The following is a 13,153-nucleotide window of genomic DNA, read 5'->3' as shown; positions in this document are numbered from 1 at the left end:
AAATTCTGGCTCCTGAACCTGGAGATCTTGTGTACTAGATCGTCCTGACGGTCCCTGGGCAAGAAGGACATTCTTTCCCTTAAGTCCAGAAGAACTCCTAGAAATTTTTTCAGGTTCGGAATCCAACCCAGTGACTTCAGGATACCCAGGACTCTCGTTACATCCTGATTTAACCGAGGGACAGATGGAGCGGTAATAAGAAAATCGTCCAGGTATGGGATGATACAAATCCTTTGATGCCGGATGAAGATCACTGCCTCTGACATGATCTTGGTAAAAACCCGTGGAGCTGACGAGACCCCGAATGGGAGGACGTTGAATTGATAATGGCTGGTTTGATGGTTCTGGGTCACCGCGAATCTGAGAAATTTTCTGTGGTCGGGATGTATCGGCACATGATAGTAAGCATCTCTCAGATCCAACGTAGCCATTACCCAGTCCTGGCCAGTCAGCGGGATTGCCGATTTGATTGACTCCATCTTGAATCTGTGGTATTTGATTACTTGATTCAGGGGTTTCAGGTTTATGATAACCCAATGTTTTCCAGAGGGTTTTTTCACCAAGAATAGGTGAGAGTAGTGGCCTTCTCCTACTTCCTGAGGAGGTACCCGGGAGATCACCCCTGTCCGAAGCAGATCGAGAATGTCTGCATTGAGGCATCCTCGAAGGTATGGAGATTGTAGGGATGTAATTTTTAGACGGTGAGGAGGAGGACTCTCGAATTCTAACCGTAATCCCTCCTGAATGGTACGCAGGACCCACTGATTTGTGGTGATGGTCTGCCATTGGGGAAAGAAACCTGAGAGTCGACCTCCGACCAGAAGGCAGTCATTGTTTGTCAGTGGTCTGCTGAGGTTGAGGAACAAGGATGTTCTTAGCCTTACCCCCTGTGGGGTAACTCCACTGACCTGTCTTGCCTTTACCGCTGTAATCCCTCTGGGGAACCTGTTCCCGGGGGTTGGGACGAAAAAAAGCATTTCCTTGAGTTTTTTTGCTCCGGGAGAGCTTTCTTTTTATCCGTAGCTTTGTCTAGTATGTCATCGAGGGCTGACCCGAACATATAATGTCACTGGAAGGGAAGACCACATAATCTGGATTTAGAAGTTAAATCACCTCCCCAGGACTTAAGCCATAGAGCCCTCCTAGCGGAGTTGGAGAGAACTGCAGACCTAGCAGCTGCCCGTACAGATTCAGCTGAAGCATCCGCCAGGAAGCCTGTAGCCTTCTGGAGCAGTGGTAGGGAATCTAAAATTTCCTCCCTAGGTGTCCCCTGAGAAAGGTGATTTTCTAAGGTACGTAACCAAAGAAATAGAGATCTGGCAACAAATGTGGAGGCCATGTTTGGCTTCAGTAAATTAGTAGAGGTGTCCCAGGATTTCCTCAGTAAGCTCTCAGTTTTGCGATCCATAGGATCTTTGAGCTGTGAGGAATCCTCGAAGGGTAGAGCCGTCTTTTTGGTCACCCTGGAGACTTGTACGTCTACTTTAGGCATCTCCCATAAAGAACAGTCCCCCTCAAGAGGGAAACGATTCTTCAGTTCTGAAGGGACACTCAAAGCTTTCTCAGGTAGGCCCCACTCCTGAAGGATAAGGTTCTCAATATTCTCGTGGATGGGAAAACCTTTTGGGGTCCTAGGTTTTAACCCTCCAAACATGTCATCCTGAATGGAATGACTTGTTACCTCCTCTTCCACCCCCATAGTGCCCTTCACCATGGAGATCAGCTCTTCCATATCTTCAGAAGAGAAGAGATATTTTTTATTGTCTGTTTTGGGGTTGGAAGTAGAACCCTCATTCTCCCAAACCTCCTCTGAACCCGAGGTATGAATCTCGCCCGAGTCAGAGTCAGATATAATAGGAGCCATCTTCCTTTTCTTAGGAGGAGGCGGCTGTGGAGTCGGAGCCTGGGACAGGGCCGCCATAGAGGACTGAACCTCTTGTTTGATGAGGGTTCCGATACTGTCCAGGAGGGAGGGCTGTTCACTACGTAGCACTTCATCTGTGCATGATTGGCAAAGCTTTTTCTTATAAAGCCGAAGGAAGCTTGGTCGCACATGTACCACACTTGCGGCTGGATTTTTGGGGGGCAGAGGCCTTGTCTCCCTAGAAAACAGAGAGAGAGGCTGACTAAGTTTTTAAAAAAACGTTATCACTGGACAGCAAGGGACCTCATCCTCTACTTACAGTAGGAGGGTGTGCGCTGGGCTCTGCAGAAGCAGAGTGCAGGGGTTTGTCGCCGTCCATAGGGTCCGTCAGTCAGTCACCGTCAGCAGGGATACAGACATAGGCCTTACCTGGAGGCTTCCCCCGACCAGGAATATATGCACATATCGAGGTCGTCAGCTGATTCATGCTCCTCCTCCTCCCAGGTCCGTAGGGGTTGCAGATTGAAACGCCTGTCATGGCTGCCGCCAGCTCCGGCCATAGGGTGGGACGCCGGCCGGTGCGCACAAGGCCTCCAGAGCCTGGAGGCTTAGACCGGAAGTCCGGAAATGTCACTTCCGGTGCGCAGCTTCCAGCGGCAGTGAGGAGGGAGGAGGAGAGCCGGGGAGCTACAAGAGGACCCCGGAGAGCTTCACCTCCCTGCTTTGCCCCACAAGGGAGGCACAGGAAGGGCGGGATGGAGGGTCCCAAGTCACGCAGAAGCTGCGGAGATGGGAGAAGTCACAGAGGGGGAGAGCGGAAACCCTCTGACCTCAACTGCCCGGCTATAAAGGTACTAGTGCTCCGATCACCGGCCACGGCAGCACCATCTGAGAACCTCTTCATGCCCCATAGGGGACAGGAAAAACACTGGTGGTTGCAGGAAGGGGAGGGTATTTAACCTCTTTTGATTTCCTGTCCCCTATTAGGGCGGGGAGACATGCTCCGATCCTGCTGTCATGGAAGGTGACTAGAGAAAAGTGCAATTCCACAAGGTTTTATTTTTTTTTTTTTTACCATGTTCATTAAATGCTTAAACTGACCTGGCAATACGATTCTCAGGGGCATTACGAGATCGTAGATAATAAAGCCCAATGGCATCTCCATTTTTCAGCATCACAATTCCACCCGCGGCTGTTAAGGGCACACGTCAGCTGATGAAATCAGCTGTCATGTGCCTGAAAAACAAATGTCAGTGCCGAAGCCCACATTAAAGGCGGAGACATGACACATGACTTGTATGTATACACGTCATATGTCATGAAAGGATTAAAACTTTACTTCTTACCACTGTAAAAACATTCAGTGAATCTTTTCAGCAATATCTACAGAGCAAATAAGTGATGCATCTGATCATTTGAAACATTAAGATAAGCATGTTTGGAATAATAATCAATAGAGGGAGTTATTGAAGGTAAAACATTTTAACTCTGCTCCCTCGTTTTACATAAGGCAGTGGAATGTGCAGCTTCAGGGAATGCTTCGCATATAGAACTGACTCATTCTTACTGACTTTTAAATGGGCCACCCACAGGTGACACAGGGTGTAGCACCCACTCATTGTCAAACCTTTTAAAGTGTTTAACCACAACCCTAAGTCAATGGTAGAGTGAAAATAAAAATCTTTGCAACATAAAATACTAGAGAAATCAGCTTATTTAATCTACTGGGCTGATAATTCATCCTCAATTGATAGGTTAAAAAAGTGAATGCATATTTTCTTTTTACCGAGATAGAAGTTAACAGTTTGTGCTCAAAGTTATACGTAGAGTAATGTTTCTCTGCCCCTACCTACACCCTCCTCCATAGAATCTTAAAATCACCAACTGTCACCCATGACTTGAGAGTGAAAGCAGATTTCTCTTATAAGATAGATTACAAAGTTGACCATCATCATGTGCACTATTGACTTATGAAGTAATAATGACTTACTTTGTAGGGCTATGTGCACACGTTCAGGATTTCTTGCAGAAATTTCCTGAGCAAAACAGTTTTTACCGCATTTTGGGGGCGTTTTTTTTGCGGGTTTTTCCGGAGGTTCCCAATGCAATAATATAGTGGGAAATCTGCAAAAAATCCGCAAAATTAATGAACATGCGATTTTTACCGTGATGCGTTTTTTTGCGGAAAAAAAAAAACCATCATCATGTGCACAAAAATTGCAGAATGCATTCTAAATGATGGGATGCATAATATATGCGGGTTTTTTTTCGCGTTTTTATAGCAAAAAAAAAAAAAATACAAAAAATCTGCAACGTGTGCACACAGCCTAAGTGTTACTGTAACCTGTGGCATCTAAGGGATTAACTGGAAAGTATCAGCATTATCTCATTCTGCAATGGTCACGATAGGAGCCAGGATATTTTCCCCCAAGGTGCACCAGCACTGGAATCATACCCATATGATGACACTAAGGCTACGTTCAGACTAGCGTTGTGCGCCGCTGCGTCGGCGACGCGACGCCCAACGCACCGAAAAACGCGGCAAAACGCACGCAAAAACGCTGCGTTTTGCGACGCGTGCGTCGTTTTTTGCCGAAAATCGGACGCAAGAAAAATGCAACTTGTTGCGTTTTCTTGGTCCGACGCTTGCGGCAAAAAAGACGCATTTGTCGCAAAACGCAACAAGCAAAAACGCATGCGTCCCCCATGTTAAACATAGGGGCGCATGACGCGTGCGTCGCCGCTGCGTCGCCCGACGCGGCGCCGATGCACACTAGCACAACGCTAGTCTGAACGTACCCTAAGGTATGTTTATGTCATTCACCATTTACAAGCCCCAGCAGATGACACACACATTTTTTATACATTTCCCTATTCGATATGTCATACATTTCAGTACTGCAGTGGTCTACACAGACGTCTGGTAACAGTAACATACGCCAGTGATATTAGAGTAATTAAGACTTTGCATTTTGTCAAACATCAATCATTAATTTATATGCAAAAGAAATTTGTGTCTGTCTAGAAAAGCAAGTTTAGTGATATTTTAATGCTATTAGGTCACAAACCAATCTGGTTAGTATACAGAGACTACCCGTATAGCTGGAATTGGAGGCGTTATCTGAGAAGGCTTTGGCATGGTGTTCTCTGCATTGGGGAGTCTCATAACTTGCTGCTTCAGTAACAGGCTACTATGGCCGGAAACATCAGAACATTGGAGTCACACACTTGTTTGGCTAGGGAGATGAATTATACACCTAGAAGACTGCCACTGAACTACTACACTTCATCTATTTTCTAGATAGATTATTAAAAAAAATTATTTTTCAGATATATTGGAAAACTATAAAGCATTAGAAGTGATACATGACTAGATCACATACAGTCGATATGAAGACATTGGCTGCACTCACTGTAAAGTGATAGTTTATAGTCAAGATAATCAGTATACTTTTCTTCAGAAAGAAAACACGCACGCACGCACGCACGCACACCTTAAGGACAAGCAAAAAAGCTATATGTAACAGACTTCCAGGAAATTCTGGTTGGTTGGCATCCATTCCATTCCCATCTGTTCAGGGTGGATGGAGGTGCAGAGCGGAGAACAGCCATGCTCCTCTCACCTAGGTGAAAGCCAGCTGTGGTAATATCAGAATACCTAGAGCTCCTGAACAATTCTATCATTGCTCCTTTTAGAAAAATGACATGTCCATACCTGGATTAGCCAACTTCAGCTGTCTGCTCAGTGCCTTCACCACCACCACTCATCCAAACTAGTTATTTTACATTGAGTAGATTACATTATTGCTTACATAGACATATAGAGAGACCAAACAGGTTTCCCTTAATAGTGAAATAAGTAATTTGCTCTGGTTTTATGTTGTGGTTAATCCCATATGGCTCTTATTAACTTTTCCATTGTAGAGTGCACAAATGCATCCTGTCTAGAACTTCCAGCCAAGAATTTCTACAGCCACCGCACAGCTCCAGGTGTCCAGACACAGCAGGTAACTCACCAGACATTGCTGCAGGTCCTCAGGTGCATGAAAATACAGCTGATGTCTTCCTAGTCTTCTCATGTGCTACCATAACCAAATGTGGACCTTATCTAAGCAGCTCTCCAGGCACACTCCATTCATGATCACCTCTTTGTAGAGCTGTGCTATGAGAAGTCTCCTGAGTTCTCCCCTCCTCCTGGTCTATGTCTGCTGTTGTGAGGAGAGGTTTAGCTGACAAGGGCGGGGAGAAAATGGATAATAATGAGACATTTAGTCACTTCTCATTCACCATCAGCTGTCTCTCTTGGATCATTTGCAGATGTTTATATCTGAACCTCCACAGATAAAGGAGGTTTGGATGATGCCACTAAAGGCTTGCTTACATTCGCCTATAAAATAAATCAGGGTGTCATACGAGTACAATGTGATTTTTCTCACCTAGCATCCATACCACATGCATATGCAATGCGTTTTTAAAGGGACACTGTCACCTGAATTCGGAGGGAACAATCTTCAGCCATGGAGGCAGGGTTTTGGGGTTTTTCTTTCACCCTTTCCTTACTCGCTGGCTGCATGCTGGCTGCAATATTGGATTGAAGTTCATTCTCTGTCCTCCATAGTACACGCCTGCACAAGGCAAGATTGCACCTTGTGCAGGCATGTACTACGGAGGACAGATAATAAACTTCAATCCAATATTGCAGCCAGCGGGTAAGGAAAGGGTGAATCAAAAACCCAAAAACCCCGCCTCCATGGCTGAAGATTGTTCCCTCCGAATTCAGGTGACAGTGTCCCTTTAAGCACTAATGATGAGCGAATATACTCTTTACTCGAGATTTCTCGAGCACGCTCGGGTGTCCTTCCCTAGCAACCCCCACATGTACATATGCTGGCTAAGGCTGAGTTCCCATTGCGTTATGGGACCGCGTTAAACGGACAGCGTTGCACGGCGAAATTAACGCCGTGCAACGCGTCCGTTAACGCGCCCATTCACGCTAATGGGAACGCGCTACACTAGCGCGTGCCATGTTCGGCACGCGCTAGCGACGCGCCGGAGATTCCTGGCGTGCCGCGGACGCTGCTTGCAGCGTCCGAGGCGCGCCCGCGGTCCGTTCCCCGCTCTCGCAGATCGGGGATTTGCGAGAGCGGGGACGTTACCGCGACCCCGAACGCGGCCCCATAAAAAACATTGCGTTAGCGCAATCCGCTAGCGCTAGCGCTAAACTGATTGCACTAACGCAATGTGACCCTAGCCTAAGGCTTGGTTCACATTGCATTATGTTGGTACATTTAACAGACTACGTTACACCGCGGCATAACGCGGTGTAATGTAGTCCGTTAATACCGCCATAGACTGCAATGTTGGACGCACACAATGGGCGTGCGCTAGCGATGTGCCGTCATTGAGTGATGGACCCCGAGACGCGGGCTGCAGCATTTCCGGGTCTGTCACCACTAGCGCAGATAGAGCTAGAAGATGCTCTATCTGCGCTAGCGATGTGCCAAAGTAGGTACTTGCGTTAGCGCAGTCCGTTTAACGGACTGCACTAACGCAATGTGAACCTAGTCTAACAGATTTAAATCATTCAGCTGTGGCAATAAATACTAAATCTCCAAGCACTAAAAAATACTCGGAGAACACCCGAGCGTGCTCAAGGAATCTCGAGTAACAAGTATATTCGCTCATCACTATTAAGCACCAATTCTGTGGAGGCTGCAGGTTTGTATTTGTAGGCTGGGAAGGGCCCAATATCCATGAACCTACGCAGCCTGATAATATAAGCTCACAGCTGTCTGCTTTACCTTGGCTGGTTATTCAAAAATAGGGAGGAATCGTCATTTTTATAAAATTATTTATTTAGCTAATAGGTTAAATAAGGCTAAACACTCTTTAGTGCCACATGAAAGTGGATCGCCCCCACGAAAGGGCAATGGGGTACTTGGTACCGGGTCCTTCAGTTCCCTCAGCGAGGATGTCACGGTGGCCCGACCCGGACCATTGCCCTATGAGTGGTGCCCAATAAAAGGCAGAGTTTGTAGATAACGGTAGTGTTTGTGACGCCACCTGTGGTATTCGGTCAGAGTGACCGACGCTGCTTAGGGGTCTGCTGGGGTGATGGAATGGCAGCTATATGGTATACCTTCCCACAGGTGAAGTATATCCCCAGGGCTTCCCAGAAGTGTAGATGTTGATGGTGGATGATGTAAGGCGCGGTGAATAACGAGGACACAATGGGTGCAGTCTCTTTACCTTTACTGAAGGCTTCAGCATCCACAGTCCAGAGTGCCGGATGACAGGGTAGGCAGAGTCTGGCCGGTCTGATGGCAATTCCAGAGTCCCCTTATCCAGGTGGAAATCAGTAGCCTTCCCCTTGCGCACAGTAATGTAGTAGGTCCCTACTTGCATTAGCTACCATAAGGTCCTCACTCTTGTTACTTCTCTCTCTCTGTCCCCCAGATGGATAGGACATCACCCGTATGTTGGTGGAGGCCTGGGGCTATTTTATAGGGACCCTAGTGTCGCCCCTCCTCCGCGTTGCCACCTTGTCTGCTTAGGTGTTTAGGTCGGACAGCCAGCTTGGAATAGACTGCCATGCCAGTCTCTGAAGTAAAGCGTAGAGTCTATTACTCCCTCGGTGTTCCGGCCACCGGATCTGCGCTCAGATGGAGGCAGCCTGCTTCTAGCTGGTCTCCCACTGTTGTTTCACTCCTGTTGCTATGACTTCTGTGCTCACTCACTATGGCACACTTCCCTTCTTGTCCTTTCTTAGGAGGCTGCCGCATGGGTTGCAGGTGCAGCTCCGTGTCCTTCTTTCCCACTGAGCCGCTGATGTTCTTCCTTTTCCCTCTGTCTGCCTGACAGGAATTCCCTGGGCCGAGCCCAGTCTGCTTCTCTCCCTCTCCTTCCGACTCCTGACTCACTCTGCCTCACCTCCTAACCTACCCACCAGTTTTACCCTTTGTGAAGAGTGGCCTAGTAGATAGAACCCTTAGCTCCCCCTGGTGGACCGGCGTGTGAAGTGTGTGTGTGGCTGTGATACCTGGCAGGGTGAACTACTTTGGTGCCATCAGATGTAACATCGCTCCACCTGGTGGAAGGACGACATTACTGCACCGACCAGGACTCTGGGGCGCTGCAATACCACCCCCCACCCCCGCCGTTAAATCCAGCACTCCCGGGCTGGGAAAAGAACACAATTACAGGTTAGCAAAAGACATGCAAATTTTTGAAATGCTACAAAACAAATTAATTTAACAGTGCTTCCCTTTATGGAAGGTGAGGACACTTGAACGTTGCAAACAAGAACATATTTACATTGTGCATTTGACTTTTAAAGGCAAATTGGAAAAACAATTACTATCTAACTATGAAATACAACTACCCATACAGTGTTGTGAATTCCGCTCTTGGGCTCCCTCCGGTGGTTGTAAGTGGCACTTTTGTGAGTTCTGCTCTTGGGCTCCCTCTTGTGGTTTCAAGTGGTATGGCTGCTCCTTGGAGTTAGCTGTCATCAGCTGCCTCCACTTATCGTCTCTTCTGCTCGGCTATTTAGGCCTGGCTGTTCCTTCAGCCAGTGCCACTTGTAAATGGTTCCTGGTTGGATTCACATCTCTTTGGATTTCCCTGTTATCCTGACCAGTTCAGCAAAGCTAAGTTTTTGCTTGCGCTTTTCTGTTCACAGATTGTGGACTTATCCGTTCAGTGCTTTCTATGTTTGTCCAGCGTTATCAGTATGAATTAATTCTGTCTTGCTGGAAGCTCTGGGAAGCAGATTTACCCTCCACACCTTTAGTCAGGTGTGGAGATTTTTTTTTGTAAACTCTGCGTGGATTTTTGTAGTGTTTTATACTGACCGCACAGTATTCCATCCTGTCCTATCTATCAAGCTAGACTGGCCTCCTGTGCTCATCATGGTTTCATTCTGTGTATGTCTTTTTCCTCTCCACTCACAGTCATTATTTGTGGGGGGCTAATCTGTCCTTTGGGGATTTTCTCTGAGGCAAGATAGTTTTCCTGCTTCTGTCTTTAGGGGTAGTTAGCTCTTAGGCTGTGATGAAATGCCTAGGGAGAGTTAGGAGCATTCCACGGCTACTTCTAGTGTTGTGTTGAGCTTAGGGACTGCGGTCAGTACAGTTACCACTTCCCTCAGAGCTCGTTCCATGTTGCTCCTAGACCACCGCATCATAACAGTACAAGTGGCCAAAAATGAATTAAATGCATCTCAAAAGAAGGAAAAGAAAGTTCTGAACCATTTTTTTTTCTGTGCTCTGGTTTGTCTTTTTTTTCCTCTTGATATCTGGGTGGTTCAGGATATATGCTTTGGCATGGATGTTCAGGGTTTGTTTTCTCGTGTGGATCAACTTGCTGCAAGAGTACAGAGTATCCAGGACTATGTTGTCCAGACTCCGGCTTTAGAGCCTAGAATTCCTACTCCTGATTTGTTTTTTGGGGACAGATCCAAGTTTTTGAACTTTAAAAATAACTGCAGATTGTTTTTTGCTTTGAAACCCCGTTCTTCTGGTGATCCCATTCAGCAAGTAAAAATCATCATATCCTTGCTGCGTGGTGACCCTCAAGACTGGGCTTTTTCTCTTGAAACAGGGGATCCGGCATTATTGAATGTTGATGCATTTTTTCAAGCGCTCGGATTATTGTATGACAAACCTAATTCTGTGGATTATGCAGAAAAAACCCTGTTGGCCTTGTGTCAAGGTCAGGAAGCGGCAGAGCTATACTGCCAGAAATTTAGAAAATGGTCTGTGCTCACTAAATGGAATGAAGAGGCTCTGGCTGCTATTTTCAGATAAGGTCTTTCTGAAGCCCTTAAAGATGTTATGGTGGGCTTTCCTACGCCTGCCAGTTTGAGCGAATCTATGTCTCTATCCATTCAGATCGATCGGCGTCTGCGCGAGCGCAAAGCTGTGCACCATATGGCAGTATCCTCTGAGCAGAGTCCAGAACCTATGCAATGTGATAGGATTTTGACTAGAACAGAACGGCAGGAATTCAGACGTCAGAATAGGCTGTGTTTTTACTGTGGTGATTCTGCTCATGTTATCTCTGATTGCCCTAAGCGTACTAAGAGAGTCGCTAGGTCTGTTACCATTAGTACTATACAGCCTAAATTTCTCTTATCTGTGACCCTGATTTGCTCATTGTCGTCCTTTTCTGTCATGGCATTTGTGGATTCAGGCGCTGCCCTGAACTTAATGGACTTAGAATTCGCCAGGCGCTGTGGTTTTTCCTTGCAGCCTTTGCAGAGCCCTATTCCTTTGAGGGGTATTGATGCTACACCCTTGGCCAAGGATAAACCTCAGTACTGGATACAGATGACTATGTACATGGCTCCAGCACATCAGGAAGATTGCCGTTTTCTGGTGTTGCATAACCTGCATGATGTTGTTGTACTGGGTTTTCCATGGTTACAGGAACATAATCCGGTGCTGGATTGGAAAACTATGTCGGTGACTAGTTGGGGTTGTCAAGGGGTACATAGTGACGTTCCTTTGATGTCAATTTCCTCTTCCCCCTCTTCTGAGGTCCCTGAGTTTTTGTCGGATTTCCAGGATGTACTTGATGAGCCCAAGTCCAGTTCCCTTCCTCCGCACAGGGACTGTGATTGTGCTATTAACTTGATTCCTGGTTGCAAGTTCCCTAAGGGCCGACTTTTCAATCTGTCTGTGCCAGAGCATGCCGCCATGCGGAGTTATGTTAAGGAGTCTTTGGAGAAGGGGCATATTCGGCCCTCTTCATCACCATTGGGAGCTGGTTTCTTTTTTGTTGCTAAGAAGGATGGCTCCTTGAGACCCTGTATTGATTATCGTCTTCTTAATAAGATCACGGTCAAATTCCAATACCCCTTGCCTTTGCTTACTGATTTGTTTGCTCAGATTAAGGGGGCTAGTTGGTTTACTAAGATTGACCTCCGAGGGGCATATAATCTTGTTCGTATTAAACAGGGTGACGAATGGAAAACTGCATTTAATACGCCCGAAGGCCATTTTGAATATCTTGTGATGCCATTTGGGCTCTCTAATGCTCCATCTGTGTTCCAGTCTTTCATGCATGATATTTTCCGCAATTATCTTGATAAACTCATGGTCGTATATTTGGATGATATTTTGATTTTTTCCGATGATTGGGAGTCTCATGTGAAGCAGGTCAGGATGGTGTTCCAGATCCTTCGTGATAATGCTTTATTTGTGAAGGGGTCTAAGTGCCTATTCGGAGTTCAGAAGGTCACTTTTTTGGGTTTTATTTTTTCTCCCTCGTCTATAGAAATGGATCCTGTTAAGGTCCAAGCTATTCATGACTGGATCCAACCCACATCTGTGAAGGGCCTTCAAAAATTTTTGGGCTTTGCTAATTTCTATCGCCGTTTCATTGCCAACTTTTCCAGTGTGGTTAAGCCCCTTACTGATTTGACGAAGAAAGGCGCTGATGTGACGAATTGGTCCTCTGAGGCTGTTGAGGCCTTTCAGGAGCTTAAACGCCGATTTACTTCTGCCCCTGTGTTGCGTCAGCCGGATGTTTCTCTTCCTTTTCAGGTTGAGGTCGACGCTTCTGAGATTGGGGCAGGGGCCGTTTTGTCTCAGAGGGAGTCTGATGGTTCTTTGATGAAACCGTGTGCTTTTTTTTCCAGAAAGTTTTCGCCTGCGGAACACAATTATGATGTCGGCAATCGAGAGTTGTTGGCTATGAAGTGGGCGTTTGAGGAGTGGCGACATTGGCTTGAGGGAGCTAAACACCGTGTTGTGGTCCTGACCGATCATAAGAATCTGATTTACCTCGAGTCGGCCAAGCGGCTGAATCCTAGACAGGCTCGATGGTCCCTGTTTTTCTCCTGTTTTGATTTTGTGGTCTCGTATCTTCTGGGATCTAAGAATGTTAAGGCTGATGCCCTCTCTAGGAGTTTTTCGCCTGATTCTCCTGGAGTCCTTGAGCCGGTTTGCATTCTTAAGGAGGGGGTGATTCTTTCTGCTATCTCCCCTGATTTGCGGCGGGTGCTTCAAGAATTTCAGGCTGATAGGCCTGACCGCTGTCCAGTGGGGAAGCTGTTTGTTCCTGATAGATGGACAAGTACGGTTATTTCTGAGGTTCATTGTTCAGTGTTGGCTGGTCATCCTGGGATTTTTGGTACCAGAGATTTGGTTGCTAGGTCCTTTTGGTGGCCTTCCTTGTCGCGCGATGTGTGTGCTTTTGTGCAGTCCTGTGGGACTTGCGCCCGGGCCAAGCCTTGCTGCTCCCGCGCTAGTGGGTTGCTTTTGCCTTTGCCGGTCCCTGAGAGGC

At 46.8% G+C, this 13,153-nt stretch overlaps 1 protein-coding gene across 2 annotated transcripts in view; it reads right to left on the bottom strand.

Annotated features, from left to right (window-relative positions):
- The window catches only part of SYT15 (synaptotagmin 15), a 119,794-nt gene extending 113,754 nt beyond the window's left edge, over nucleotides 1-6,040 (bottom strand). The window contains exon 1 of one of the 2 annotated variants that reach the window (XM_069755823.1): nucleotides 5,881-6,040. In XM_069755823.1, coding sequence (XP_069611924.1) covers nucleotides 5,881-5,887 — 7 coding nt within the window. In that variant the 5' untranslated portion in view covers nucleotides 5,888-6,040. The remainder of the gene's footprint in view (nucleotides 1-5,880) is intronic. The other variant, XM_069755824.1, reaches the window with a different exon arrangement.
- Nucleotides 6,041-13,153: the final 7,113 nt, after the last annotated feature.

This window comes from Ranitomeya imitator, chromosome 2 (assembly GCF_032444005.1).
Source record: "Ranitomeya imitator isolate aRanImi1 chromosome 2, aRanImi1.pri, whole genome shotgun sequence".
Classification (NCBI taxonomy): domain Eukaryota; kingdom Metazoa; phylum Chordata; class Amphibia; order Anura; family Dendrobatidae; genus Ranitomeya; species Ranitomeya imitator.
The sequence above is the reverse complement of the archived record's forward strand: the minus strand, read 5'-3'. Positions and strand labels throughout refer to the sequence as shown.